Raw genomic sequence first — 15,497 nt, 5'->3', positions numbered from 1 at the left:
GAATTCTGATAAATATGAAAAAAGATATAAACGTTTGAAGTTTCACCGAATTCGAAACGAAGTTGTAACCGAACAAAAAATTGTATGTTGAATATCTTACGAACTATTATCACTAAAACATTGCCATTTATACCACGTATAAACCTAACTTTTCTCTACATTTGGGTAAAGAAATCAATAAAATTTAAACAACACAATAAGAGTTATAAACGTTTAAATTTGGAATGAATCAGAAAACGTCAAAAGTTTAACCTTCAATATCTCGGTAACTAATATATCTAGAACATTGCAATTAGTGCTATTTATATATCTAACTTTTCTCTATATTTCGGTAAAGAAATCATTGAATTCTGATAAATATGAAAAGAGATATAAACGATTGAAATTTCACCGTATTCGAAACGAAGTTGAAAACGACAAAAAATTGTATGTTGAATATTTTACGTCTATTATCACTAAAACATTGCCATTTGTACCACGTATAAACCTAACTTTTCTCTACATTTGGGTAAAGAAATCATTAAAAGTTAACCAACACAGTAAGAGTTATAAACGTTTAAATTTGGAATGAATCAGAAATCCTCAAAAATTTAACCTTCAATATCTCGGTAACTAATATCTCCAGAACATTGCAATTAATACTATTTATACATCTAACTTTTCTCTATATTTCGGTAAAGAAATCATAGAATTCTGATAAATATGAAAAAAGATATAAACGTTTGAAGTTTCACCGAATTCGAATCGAAGTTGTAAACGACAAAACATTGTATGTTGAATATCTTACGAACTATTATCACTAAAACATTGCCATTTATACCACGTATAAACCTAACTTTTCTCTACATTTGGGTAAAGAAATCATTAAAATTTAAACAACACAATAAGAGTTATAAACGTTTAAATTTGGAATGAATCAGAAAACCTCAATAATTTAACCTTTAATATCTCGGTAACTAATATCTCCAGAACATTGCAATTAGTACTATTTATACACCTAATCTTTCTCTATATTTCGGTAAAGAAATCATAGAATTCTGATAAATATGAAAAAAGATATGAACGTTTGAAATTTCACCGTATTCGAAACGAAGTTGAAATCGACAAAAAATTGTATGTTGAATATCTTACGAACTATTGTCACTAAAACATTGCCATTTGTACCACGTATAAAGCTAACTTTTCTCTACATTTGGGTAAAGAAATCATTAAAATTTAACTAACACAGTAAGAGTTATAAACGTTTAAATTTGGAATGAATCAGAAAACCTCAAAAGTTTAACCTTCAATATCTCGGTAACTAATATATCTAGAACATTGCAATTAGTACTATTTATATATCTAACTTTTCTCTATATTTCGGTAAAGAAATCATTGAATTCTGATAAATATGAAAAGAGATATAAACGATTGAAATTTCACCGTATTCGAAACGAAGTTGAAAACTACAAAAAATTGTATGTTGAATATTTTACGACTATTATCACTAAAACCTTGCCATTTGTACCACTTATAAACCTAACTTTTCTCTACATTTGGGTAAAGTAATCATTAAAATTTAACCAACACAGTAAGAGTTATATACGTTTAAAATTTGAGTGAATTAGAAAACCTCAAAAATTTACACTTTAATATCTCATAAAGTAATATCTCCAGAACAACACTATTTGTGCTATTTATATAACTATCATTACTCTACATTTCGGTTAAGAAATCATAGAATTCTGATAAATATGAAAAAAGATATAAACGTTTGAAGTTTCACCGAATTCGAAACGAAGTTGTAAACGACAAAAAATTGTATGTTGAATATCTTACGAACTATTATCACTAAAACATTGCCATTTATACCCCGTATAAACCTAACTTTTCTCTACATTTGGGTAAATAAATCAATAAAATTTAAACAACACAATAAGAATTATAAACGTTTAAATTTGGAATGAATCAGAAAACGTCAAAAGTTTAACCTTCAATATCTCGGTAACTAATATATCTAGAACATTGCAATTAGTACTATTTATATATCTAACTTTTCTCTATATTTCGGTAAAGAAATCATTGAATTCTGATAAATATGAAAAGAGATATAAACGATTGAAATTTCACCGTATTCGAAACGAAGTTGAAAACGACAGAAAATTGTATGTTGAATATTTTACGTCTATTATCACTAAAACATTGCCATTTGTACCACGTATAAACCTAACTTTTCTCTACATTTGGGTAAAGAAATCATTAAAAGTTAACCAACACAGTAAGAGTTATAAACGTTTAAATTTGGAATGAATCAGAAATCCTCAAAAATTTAACCTTTAATATCTCGGTAACTAATATCTCCAGAACATTGCAATTAGTACTATTTATACACCTAATCTTTCTCTATATTTCGGTAAAGAAATCATAGAATTCTGATAAATATGAAAAAAGATATGAACGTTTGAAATTTCACCGTATTCGAAACGAAGTTGAAATCGACAAAAAATTGTATGTTGAATATCTTACGAACTATTGTCACTAAAACATTGCCATTTGTACCACGTATAAACCTAACTTTTCTCTACATTTGGGTAAAGAAATCATTAAAATTTAACTAACACAGTAAGAGTTATAAACGTTTAAATTTGGAATGAATCAGAAAACCTCAAAAATTTAACCTTCAATATCTCGGTAACTATTATATCTAGAACATTGCAATTAGTACTATTTATATATCTAACTTTTCTCTATATTTCGGTAAAGAAATCATTGAATTCTGATAAATATGAAAAAAGATATAAACGTTTGAAGTTTCACCGAATTCGAAACGAAGTTGTAAACGACAAAACATTGTATGTTGAATATCTTACGAACTATTATCACTAAAACATTGCCATTTATACCACGTATAAACCTAACTTTTCTCTACATTTGGGTAAAGAAATCATTAAAATTTAAACAACACAATAAGAGTTATAAACGTTTAAATTTGGAATGAATCAGAAAACGTAAAAATTTAAACTTTAATATCTCGTTAACTAATATCTAGAACATTGCAATTAGTACTATTTATACACCTAATCTTTCTCTATATTTCGATAAAGAAATCATAGAATTCTGATAAATATGAAAAAAGATATAAACGTTTGAAGTTTCACCGTATTCGAAATGAAGTTGAAATCGACAAAAAATTGTATGTTGAATATTTTAGGAACTATTATCACTAAAACATTGCCATTTGTACCACGTATAAAGCTAACTTTTCTCTACATTTGGGTAAAGAAATCATTAAAATTTAACTAATACAGTAAGAGTTATTAACGTTTAAATTTCGAATGAATCAGAAAACCTCAAAAATTTAACCTTCAATATCTCGGTAACTAATATCTCCAGAACATTGCAATTAGTACTATTTATACATCTAACTTTTCTCTATATTTCGGTAAAGAAATAATTGAATTCTGATAAATATGAAAAGAAATATAAACGATTGAGATTGCACCGTATTCGAAACGAAGTTGAAGACGACAAAAAATTGTATGTTGAATATTTTATGAACTATTATCACTAAAAGATTGCCATTTGTACTACGTATAATGCTAACTTTTCTCTACATTTGGGTAAAGAAATCATTAAAATTTAACTAAAACAGTAAGAGTTATAAACGTTTAAATTTGGAATGAATCAGAAAACCTCAAAAATTTAACCTTCAATATCTCGGTAACTATTATATCTAGAACATTGCAATTAGTACTATTTATATATCTAACTTTTCTCTATATTTCGGTAAAGAAATCATTGAATTCTGATAAATATGAAAAAAGATATAAACGTTTGAAGTTTCACCGAATTCGAATCGAAGTTGTAAACGACAAAACATTGTATGTTGAATATCTTACGAACTATTATCACTAAAACATTGCCATTTATACCACGTATAAACCTAACTTTTCTCTACATTTGGGTAAAGAAATCATTAAAATTTAAACAACAGAATAAGAGTTATTAACGTTTAAATTTGGAATGAATCAGAAAACCTCAAAAATTTAACCTTCAATATCTCGGTAACTAATATCTCCAGAACATTGCAATTAGTACTATTTATACATCTAACTTTTCTCTATATTTCGGTAAAGAAATCATTGAATTCTGATAAATATGAAAAGAGATATAAATGATTCAGATTTCACCGTATTTGAAACGAAGTTGAAAACGACAAAAAATTGTATGTTGAATATTTTATGAACTATTATCACTAAAAGATTGCCATTTGTACTACGTATAAAGCTAACTTTTCTCTACATTTAGGTATAGAAATCATTAAAATTTAACTAAAACAGTAAGAGTTATAAACGTTTAAATTTGGAATGAATCAGAAAACCTCAAAAATTTAACCTTCAATATCTCGGTAACTAATATCTCCAGAAAGTTGCAATTGGTACTATTTATACATCTAACTTTTCTCTATATTTCGGTAAAGAAATCATTGAATTCTGTTGAATAAGAAAAGAGATATAAACGATTGCAATTTCACCGTATTCGAAACGAAGTTGAAAACGACAAAAAATTGTATGTTGAATATTTTACGACTATTATCACTAAAACATTGCCATTTGTACCACGTATAAACCTAACTTTTCTCTACATTTTGGTAAAGAAATCATTAAAATTTAACCAACACAGTAAGAGTTATAAACGTTTAAATTTGGAATGAATCAGAAAACCTCAAAAATTTAACCTTCAATATCTCGGTAACTAATATCTCCAGAACATTGCAATTAGTACTAGTTATATACCTATCATTACTCTACATTTCGGTAAAGAAATCATAGAATTCTGATAAATATGAAAAAAGATATAAACGTTTGAAGTTTCACCGAATTCGAAACGAAGTTGTAAACGACAAAAAATTGTATGTTGAATATCTTACGAACTATTATCACTAAAACATTGCCATTTATACCACGTATAAACCTAACTTTTCTCTACATTTGGGTAAAAAAATCATTAAAATTTAAACAACGCAATAAGAGTTATAAACGTTTAAATTTGGAATGAATCAGAAAACGTCAAAAGTTTAACCTTCAATATCTCGGTAACTAATATATCTAGAACATTGCAATTAGTACTATTTATATATCTAACTTTTCTCTATATTTCGGTAAAGAAATCATTGAATTCTGATAAATATGAAAAGAGATATAAACGATTGAAATTTCACCGTATTCGAAACGAAGTTGAAAACGACAAAAAATTGTATGTTGAATATTTTACGACTATTATCACTAAAACCTTGCCATTTGTAACACTTATAAACCTAACTTTTCTCTACATTTGGGTAAAGTAATCATTAAAATTTAACCAACACAGTAAGAGTTATATACGTTTGAAATTTGATAGATTAGAAAACCTCAAAAATTTACTCTTTAATATCTCATAAAGTAATATCTCCAGAACAACACTATTTGGGCTATTTATATAACTATTATTACTCTACATTTCCGTTAAGAAATCATAGAATTCTGATAAATATGAAAAAAGATATAAACGTTTGAAGTTTCACCGAATTCGAAACGAAGTTGTAAACGACAAAAAATTGTATGTTGAATATCTTACGAACTATTATCACTAAAACATTGCCATTTATACCACGTATAAACCTAACTTTTCTCTACATTTGGGTAAAGAAATCATTAAAATTTAAACAACAGAATAAGAATTATTAACGTTTAAATTTGGAATGAATCAGAAAACCTCAAAAATTTAACCTTCAATATCTCGGTAACTAATATCTCCAGAACATTGCAATTAGTACTATTTATACATCTAACTTTTCTCTATATTTCGGTAAAGAAATCATTGAATTCTGATAAATATGAAAAGAGATATAAACGATTCAGATTTCACCGTATTCGAAACGAAGTTGAAAACGACAAAAAATTGTATGTTGAATATTTTATGAACTATTATCACTAAAAGATTGCCATTTGTACTACGTATAAAGCTAACTTTTCTCTACATTTGGGTAAAGAAATCATTAAAATTTAACTAAAACAGTAAGAGTTATAAACGTTTAAATTTGGAATGAATCAGAAAACCTCAAAAATTTAACCTTCAATATCTCGGTAACTAATATCTCCAGAAAGTTGCAATTGGTACTGTTTATACATCTAACTTTTCTCTATATTTCGGTAAAGAAATCATTGAATTCTGTTGAATAAGAAAAGAGATATAAACGATTGCAATTTCACCGGATTCGAAACGAAGTTGAAAACGACAAAAAATTGTATGTTGAATATCTTACGAACTATTATCACTAAAAGATTGCCATTTATACCACGTATAAACCTAACTTTTCTCTACATTTGGGTAAAAAAATCATTAAAATTTAAACAACGCAATAAGAGTTATAAACGTTTAAATTTGGAATGAATCAGAAAACGTCAAAAGTTTAACCTTCAATATCTCGGTAACTAATATATCTAGAACATTGCAATTAGTACTATTTATATATCTAACTTTTCTCTATATTTCGGTAAAGAAATCATTGAATTCTGATAAATATGAAAAGAGATATAAACGATTGAAATTTCACCGTATTCGAAACGAAGTTGAAAACGACAAAAAATTGTATGTTGAATATTTTACGACTATTATCACTAAAACCTTGCCATTTGTACCACTTATAAACCTAACTTTTCTCTACATTTGGGTAAAAAAATCATTAAAATTTAAACAACACAATAAGAGTTATAAACGTTTAAATTTGGAATGAATCAGAAAACGTCAAAAGTTTAACCTTCAATATCTCGGTAACTAATATATCTAGAACATTGCAATTAGTACTATTTATATATCTAACTTTTCTCTATATTTCGGTAAAGAAATCATTGAATTCTGATAAATATGAAAAGAGATATGAACGATTGAAATTTCACCGTATTCGAAACGAAGTTGAAAACGACAAAAAATTGTATGTTGAATATTTTACGACTATTATCACTAAAACCTTGCCATTTGTACCACTTATAAACCTAACTTTTCTCTACATTTGGGTAAAGTAATCATTAAAATTTAACCAACACAGTAAGTGTTATATACGTTTGAAATTTGAGTGAATTAGAAAACCTCAAAAATTTACACTTTATTATCTCATAAAGTAATATCTCCAGAACAACACTATTTGTGCTATTTATATAACTATCATTACTCTACATTTCGGTTAAGAAATCATAGAATTCTGATAAATATGAAAAAAGATATAAACGTTTGAAGTTTCACCGAATTCGAAACGAAGTTGTAAACGACAAAAAATTGTATGTTGAATATCTTACGAACTATTATCACTAAAACATTGCCCTTTATACCACGTATAAACCTAACTTTTCTCTACATTTGGGTAAAGAAATCAATAAAATTTAAACAACACAATAAGAGTTATAAACGTTTAAATTTGGAATGAATCAGAAAACGTCAAAAGTTTAACCTTCAATATCTCGGTAACTAATATATCTAGAACATTGCAATTAGTACTATTTATATATCTAACTTTTCTCTATATTTCGGTAAAGAAATCATTGAATTCTGATAAATATGAAAAGAGATATAAACGATTGAAATTTCACCGTATTCGAAACGAAGTTGAAAACGACAAAAAATTGTATGTTGAATATTTTACGACTATTATCACTAAAACATTGCCATTTGTACCACGTATAAACCTAACTTTTCTCTACATTTGGGTAAAGAAATCATTAAAAGTTAACCAACACAGTAAGAGTTATAAACGTTTAAATTTGGAATGAATCAGAAATCCTCAAAAATTTAACCTTCAATATCTCGGTAACTAATATCTCCAGAACATTGCAATTAATACTATTTATACATCTAACTTTTCTCTATATTTCGGTAAAGAAATCATAGAATTCTGATAAATATGAAAAAAGATATAAACGTTTGAAGTTTCACCGAATTCGAATCGAAGTTGTAAACGACAAAACATTGTATGTTGAATATCTTACGAACTATTATCACTAAAACATTGCCATTTATACCACGTATAAACCTAACTTTTCTCTACATTTGGGTAAAGAAATCATTAAAATTTAAACAACACAATAAGAGTTATAAACGTTTAAATTTGGAATGAATCAGAAAACCTCAATAATTTAACCTTTAATATCTCGGTAACTAATATCTCCAGAACATTGCAATTAGTACTATTTACACACCTAATCTTTCTCTATATTTCGGTAAAGAAATCATAGAATTCTGATAAATATGAAAAAAGATATGAACGTTTGAAATTTCACCGTATTCGAAACGAAGTTGAAATCGACAAAAAATTGTATGTTGAATATTTTACGACTATTATCACTAAAACATTGCCATTTGTACCACGTATAAACCTAACTTTTCTCTACATTTGGGTAAAGAAATCATTAAAATTTAAGAGTTATAAACGTTTAAATTTGGAATGAATCAGAAAACCTCAAAAATTTAACCTTCAATATCTCGGTAACTAATATCTCCAGAACATTGCAATTAGTACTAGTTATATACCTATCATTACTCTACATTTCGGTAAAGAAATCATAGAATTCTGATAAATATGAAAAAAGATATAAACGTTTGAAGTTTCACCGAATTCGAAACGAAGTTGTAAACGACAAAAAACTGTATGTTGAATATCTTACGAACTATTATCACTAAAACATTGCCATTTTTACCACGTATAAACCTAACTTTTCTCTACATTTGGGTAAAGTAATCATTAAAATTTAAACAACACAATAAGAGTTATAAACGTTTAAATTTGGAATGAATCAGAAAACCTCAAAAATTTAACCTTTAATATCTCGGTAACTAATATCTCCAGAACATTGCAATTAGTACTTTTTATACACCTAATCTTTCTCTATATTTCGGTAAAGAAATCATTGAATTCTGATAAATATGAAAAGAGATATAAACGATTGAAATTTCACCGTATTCGAAACGAAGTTGAAAACGACAAAAAATTGTATGTTGAATATTTTACGACTATTATCACTAAAACCTTGCCATTTGTACCACTTATAAACCTAACTTTTCTCTACATTTGGGTAAAGTAATCATTAAAATTTAACCAACACAGTAAGAGTTATATGCGTTTGAAATTTGAGTGAATTAGAAAACCTCAAAAATTTACTCTTTAATATCTCATAAAGTAATATCTCCAGAACAACACTATTTGTACTATTTATATAACTATCATTACTCTACATTTCGGTAAAGAAATCATAGAATTCTGATAAATATGAAAATAGATATAAACGTTTGAAGTTTCACCGAATTCGAAACGAAGTTGTACACGACAAAAAATTGCCCTCTTCTAAATTGCCTGTTCAGTGAAAAGACGGTCTGCATTGGGAGGTTTTTAACATGAGACAACTTTTAATTTTTTAGGTGTCAGTGGAAACAATGTAGGTGATGATATATTTCGAAGAAACGATGTGTCGACTGCTTCATCATACGCTGGTTTCTATATGCGTCATATGTACCTGCAAAATTTAACTCCCCAACAACATCAGAATCTGCATGAAGCATACGTTCATTATATAAGAAATCATATGCGCTTGTAAGTATGTCTTGATTTTTAATAACTTCTGTGGTATAAAATTTCATGAGCGCATCTGTGATTGCCATATAGCTCTTAATTATACTCATATTCTTCTCAATTTACAGAAGCCTGTAGAGTTTTATATCGTCTTAGTCAGTGAATATTCTCGCTCAAGTTCTGGAACGTCTTTGTGTTTGCCTTTTTATTATTTATATTATTTATTCATGTTACAGGGCCAACAGATTATGTCCTGCTAATCCTCAAGAACAAGTGGAATCTCCTCAAAACCAGCCAGCCAATCAAGCTGTTCAACCAAATCAAGGTGAACTCCAATTTCCATTCTACTTACTAACTTAGTCAGGTCTTCAGTACCATAATTGTGTAGGTGTTTCACCTCAGAATTCAAAACGGGTATGTTTACTGATGCCTGCTTACTGGTGGTAAATGTAGTCCAAAGTTGAATATACTGTGATTTTTCGTTTTTGAACTACAGTGTTCTTCTGTTCATTCACACTTAACGCAAAAAACAAACAAGATCAATTACTTGAAGAAAAGGTTTTTCTTTCATTTACCCTAGAACAAGTGTTTAATCGTGAAACATTTTCTATTAAAATTTTTTATCGCAAAGGCCTTTGAGGTTCCCTGGATCCGAAAAAGAGGTTTTTAGAATGTTTGTGTAAGAAGAAGATTTCATCGAGATAAAAAGCTTAAAATAATTAGGAGCGATTGTTAATGAGCAGAATGACATTAGCTCAGACATTAAGGCGAGAATTGCAGCAGACAATAGGTGTTACTTCGTGATTCACAAAATTTTACGTTTAAAACATTAGCTACTCGTGCAAAGTTACTGGTTTATAAGACAGTGATAGGGCCAGCTGTTACTTACGCAAATAAGACGTGGAATTGATCAGTGAAGACGATCAGAAAGATATATGGACCAGTGAAGGAGCGAGATCGGTGGAGGATTAGGAACCCAATCTCGTTGCCTTCATTAAACGTTAGGTGGTTGGGTCATGTGGAGCGGATGGAACGCTTGCCCGGAAGGATGCTTTATGGCACTCCAGGGGGTTGACGTCATCGAGGGAGGCATCATATGAGGTATCTGGATCGTGTGGAGGCAGACCTGAGAAGCATGGGCGTGAGTAGATGGCGTTCTAGAGCCCACGATCGAGAGGAATGGAGGAGGCTGGTTGGGGAGACCCGGGTTCTTTCAGGACTGTAGCACCCCAGAAGAAAAAGAATGTATGTGTGCCCCAAATTCGTAGTAAGCTTAAACCGGTACACATCCTTCTAAAATGCCATAACGATCCTATCATTTGTTATAAAAGATTAAATTTTCAATAATTCCAGTTTAAGAAGACGTAAGAAAAATCTTCAGCCGCAAGTACCACTTTAATGAAAGGATTTTTTCACTCTTGTAAATTTACTAGAAAATGGCCTCTGCGATTTGCTCTGAAACAATGTACAATATATTTGCGGATCTATTGTAATGTGAATCAAAATTTGATTTGGGGTAGCCAAGAATGAGTGGAAATTGGCTTTTTTTAAAGTGTTATTTTAGTTAATAGACTTTACAAACGATATAATATCAGTAGAAAATAAGTTTTTGAAATTCGGAGTTTAAAGAAAATGCGTTAGCTATAATATTGAGAGTTGAAGTAAGAGAAAGTTGTGGGATTGTCCACATATTTTTCGTTGTCAAATGTGTCTGCTGTAAAGCAATGTAGAAAACAATTTGATCGCAATAATTTCTCTTAATACTTACAATATTACCTTGTACAAAATTAGCGGAAGTGGAGGAAGATGGCGTGGCTCAACGCGATTGGCTGGAGTGGATGTACATCATGACTAGACTAGTAGTTCTGTTTTCCGTAGTGTACTTCTACTCGTCTCCCCTGCGCTTCATAGTCGTCATGACGATGGCTCTCTTATTGTAAGTAGATTGTATAAGATAACTTTAAAGTTATATTTTCTCTATTGATCTTTGAACTAAGTTTATTTACCAAAACGAAGCGAATGATATTATTCTAATTATTTTTAATAAAATGTTTTTTAAATAAATTTCAAATTTGATTTCAATTTGTTGTATCTTCCATTTGTTCAGTAGGATTGAAGGTTACGAAATTTTAGTTATCCTATTGGAAGAAGGGATGTTATGCAGCCAGTAAAATAAGTAAAAGTTGTGAAATTTGGAGAGAGATGCTGAGAGAACGTTTTGTTCATCGTTGGTTAATGGGGCACACAGTTAAAAAAATAAATAAAAAAAATAACTGGTTCGGGTGGACCATCCGTGGTAGATATGAATGCTCTGCCGAAGCTGTAGAATCAGTTCCAAGCAAAAGTATCCGTTAACTATCATGTGTAGTGTGCCTATCCTAAATCCACTATAACATGGGTAAAGGGCGAAAAACATAGACAGGTTCTCCACGGATTGACTAAAGCTGAAGCAAGCTTAGCGCCGTTTAGAAGTACTGGTGGATAGCTGCATGAAAAACCTATGTATGATCGAAAAAAAATTTCGCTTCCTTATTTGGAACTATGAGCTAATTGTCCATTAGCAATTTATTCCGTAGGGAAAACTGTCGATCCCCACTTCTAGTGAGAACAGCTAGAACGTGTAACGTTTTATATAAAAGACTGCTACTACTTAATAAGTGAGTACGATTTGATAAACCTTACTAGACATATAACATTGACATTATGCCGTATTACAAATTACAAACGCATCTAAAATGAATTAAATCATTTTTTCCATTCACTGACAGATTTCCTTTAACGATCGAATCATTAAAAGAAGTTGCTTTTAAACCTTGGGAAAGGTGTCAGAATGAAATCCAACAGCTCGCCGAAAGATTTGTAACTTAGTACTAAAATGAAAAAACATGATGGGTTATATTTTGAGTGGTACGAGCTCGTAGCATTAACTTTTTATCTTGATTATGAGGGTGTTACAAAAGTCTTTGCTTTTGAGGCTGTTGTACTTAATTATTACAAAATATTCATGCAAGAGCTTATTTATGGTAGGAGTCAGGGAATTTCTACTCTCCAGTGAATTTTCCCGTACTTGTACTAAAATTAGCTTCTGTAGCTTCTTTTCAAGTGTTTGGGTCAAAGAAACGTGGATACTCTGTCATTACCTTACTTTCAGGACTCATATCTCCTTCCCTGAAATTTTTATTTAATACTGTGCAGCATATTCAACCGCATAACTTAATACATTTTTTGTGCTGCAACTATTGAAATATTTTGTTGTGGTTTTTTTCATTCAAATGGTAAAATATATATTTAACCAATTAACGTAAAAAGCATCTGTACACGGTGGGTCTTATGATTCTAATTATTCTGATAAGTGTAAAAAAAAAAATATAAATAAAAAAAATGTAAATATATTCAATTAAAATTTATCTATTACAGATTCAACATGGATGTGGATCGTTGGAGGCGTAGACAAGACAATGTACCGAATGATGCTCAAGCTAGGCAAAATGGTGATGGTTCAGCGGATTTGCCTCAAGAACAACACCAAGTGAATGAGGCCAATCATCCACATCTTCTACATGTTATAGCGACATTTATAAGCTCATTTTTTCTGTCATTAATTCCTGAACAAAGAGATATTTAAATTATTGTGGTTAAATATGTAATGGGAGGGTTTTAGGTAGTTGGTTAAGAATTTTGTGAAGATAGTGCACAATTTGCAATAAAGTGAGCTGACTTTTGGAGTTGGGGTACACAAAGTGCTTCATAGATTCATTGTTGCCCTTTTTAAGTGCCAGAATTAGCCTATTACGACCTCGTTTTCTGCGATACCTAAGAGATATTATTCGCAAAGTTCAACTCAAAATATTTCCTCTTTCAATTCTACTTAAGTAGTCAGGCTTCTGACCTTCATTCGAAATTAGCTCCAGTCTAACAGCACATATACTGAACTCTTCGTGGTTTCCGCAAGGTTTCAAGGAAAGTGTTTCACGCCACAAGTAGCTTGACATCTCAACTTTTTCTATGAATCAGCCTACATCTCTCAACACATGTATTAGAGCAACTCTTGGTTGCTGTGTGGTTGCGTGACCCCGAACTAAAAATTAAATGCAAAATTTAACATAACATAGTTTCAAGACATTATTCCGTGCACTAGATGCAGCAATAGCTTTAATTGATCATAATTGGCTTTGAAGTCAAATGCACCAGAGATGTTAATTACAATATTTAATGCATAGGATTTTAATTAGCTGAGATATTATATAATTAAGTGTTAACTGGCAATATTATACGATTTGTTACTGGCAATAGTTTGTTACGATTTTTCTAACTAGTCAACAGTACTTGTGTGAATAGTAGCGTGTAATTTTATTTAAAAGTTGTTTTTTTCATAACAGATTTTATTATTCTGAACATTAACATTTAATTTAGTATAAGTGATACTAAGATAAAAATATAACTCACATACCAGAAAAGAAAAATTAGATTAACGTTACTAAACACTAAAACACAGTAAACTGGTTGTAAACGATCTAAACAAATTTAAATAAAATATAACTGTAAACATGTGATAATATAAAATCTCACTTGATTAAAGTCACTTGCACTAAACATTGTAATTAAAATACTTATTATTTAAGAAATAAAAAAGATTTTTTTAAATTTATTGATAAACAACTACTTATGAGAGGGCCATTTCCATTTGTAGTAGGCTTGGAGTGGATAGTTTGGTTTTGTTAACAAAATAATTCGGTTTTACGGTTAATGTATATTAAGATCTATAAATTTTACCGACTTCCTAGTTGTACTTTTTATTCCAATTTATTAAATCTAAGTGACTGTTAAAGTTAAGAATTGAAGCAATTCACTTATTTAAAATAAATTATCTGAGATAAAAAATATTTAAGGACTTTTTCTTTTGAGAAAAAAATGAGGGCAGGCTTCTCTATAAACTAATGGGTGGTCTAAATTTAAAGTGCCATCATCCATTTAATGTCGAAGAAAAAATTAAAAGCATTTCCGGAAATTCATTAAGAAATTATGAAAATCATTAAGTGGTTATGCAACTTTATTGAATAATTTGTCATATTCCTAAATTGCCCTCTTATGCGTACGACGCATATTCTTTCATTAACTATTAGGAACTTCATTATCGCATGTTTTTTTCTTCCTCCAACTAAGAAGCCCTTTCCAATAATGTTGGCTGCACTACCACTATTCAATAAGATGTACCACTTAGTTCATTTAGATTTTTCATTTAAATGGGTAGATTACCATTTAGATCGGTCCGTTTTTTTCATTTGGCTATTTCGTAACCATAACTTTTTTTACATGGTACGGGGTTGGCCCTAAGCCTAACCCCCAACTTGGAGGGCCAGAGACATTTGTTTAGGGTGCCTTACCCCTAGGTGAGTTCTCTCCACACGACTAAAGAATCTCGCCGATTTCGGAGTTAGCTTTTCCTAGCCTTTGAGTACCAAAACTCTTACAGTCCAAGGCAACACTGGGGTCCTTTTAGTCGCCTTCTCCCAAGACAAGGGGCAGGCCTACTCTTTCTCCCCGAACCTGCAGGGGCGCCCACCTTAATGCCTGCTACTTTTATTTCCAACATTTTTCCACAAAGAGTGTTTTCAAGTAGTTTTTACGTCTGAAAGTTTTCCATCACTCGTGACTAACTTAGATGGATTTTTCCTTCGTATTCAAATTGAGGTGAAGAAAGAATACAATTTTGATTTAATTAATTTCATACTGTGTTGATTAAGATATCTAAAAAAATAGGTAACTTACTTTTCGAAAAAATGTCACGGACATCTCCGAAGTACTTCAGTATTATAACATATTCACTGTTATGTAAAAATAAAAAGATGTAATTTACAAATATGTATAAATATAGCAATTTGAATTTAAAATAAAATATGTTAGTGTTAAAGAATGGTCG

The 15,497-nt window shown here is 29.8% G+C and overlaps 1 protein-coding gene across 2 annotated transcripts in view; it reads left to right on the top strand.

Annotated features, from left to right (window-relative positions):
• Herp (Homocysteine-induced endoplasmic reticulum protein) overlaps positions 1–15,497 on the top strand; it is a 56,456-nt gene extending 40,959 nt beyond the window's left edge. For both annotated transcript variants that reach the window (XM_074138186.1, XM_074138187.1), the window contains exons 4-7: positions 9,427–9,598; positions 9,814–9,902; positions 11,369–11,513; positions 12,995–15,497. In XM_074138186.1, the coding sequence (XP_073994287.1) occupies positions 9,427–9,598; positions 9,814–9,902; positions 11,369–11,513; positions 12,995–13,202 (614 nt within the window). In that variant the 3' untranslated portion in view covers positions 13,203–15,497. The remainder of the gene's footprint in view (positions 1–9,426; positions 9,599–9,813; positions 9,903–11,368; positions 11,514–12,994) is intronic.

This window comes from Rhodnius prolixus, unplaced genomic scaffold (genome assembly GCF_049639745.1).
Source record: "Rhodnius prolixus isolate KJV_2025 unplaced genomic scaffold, Rpr scaffold_11, whole genome shotgun sequence".
NCBI classification, from domain to species: domain Eukaryota; kingdom Metazoa; phylum Arthropoda; class Insecta; order Hemiptera; family Reduviidae; genus Rhodnius; species Rhodnius prolixus.
The sequence above is the reverse complement of the archived record's forward strand: the minus strand, read 5'-3'. Positions and strand labels throughout refer to the sequence as shown.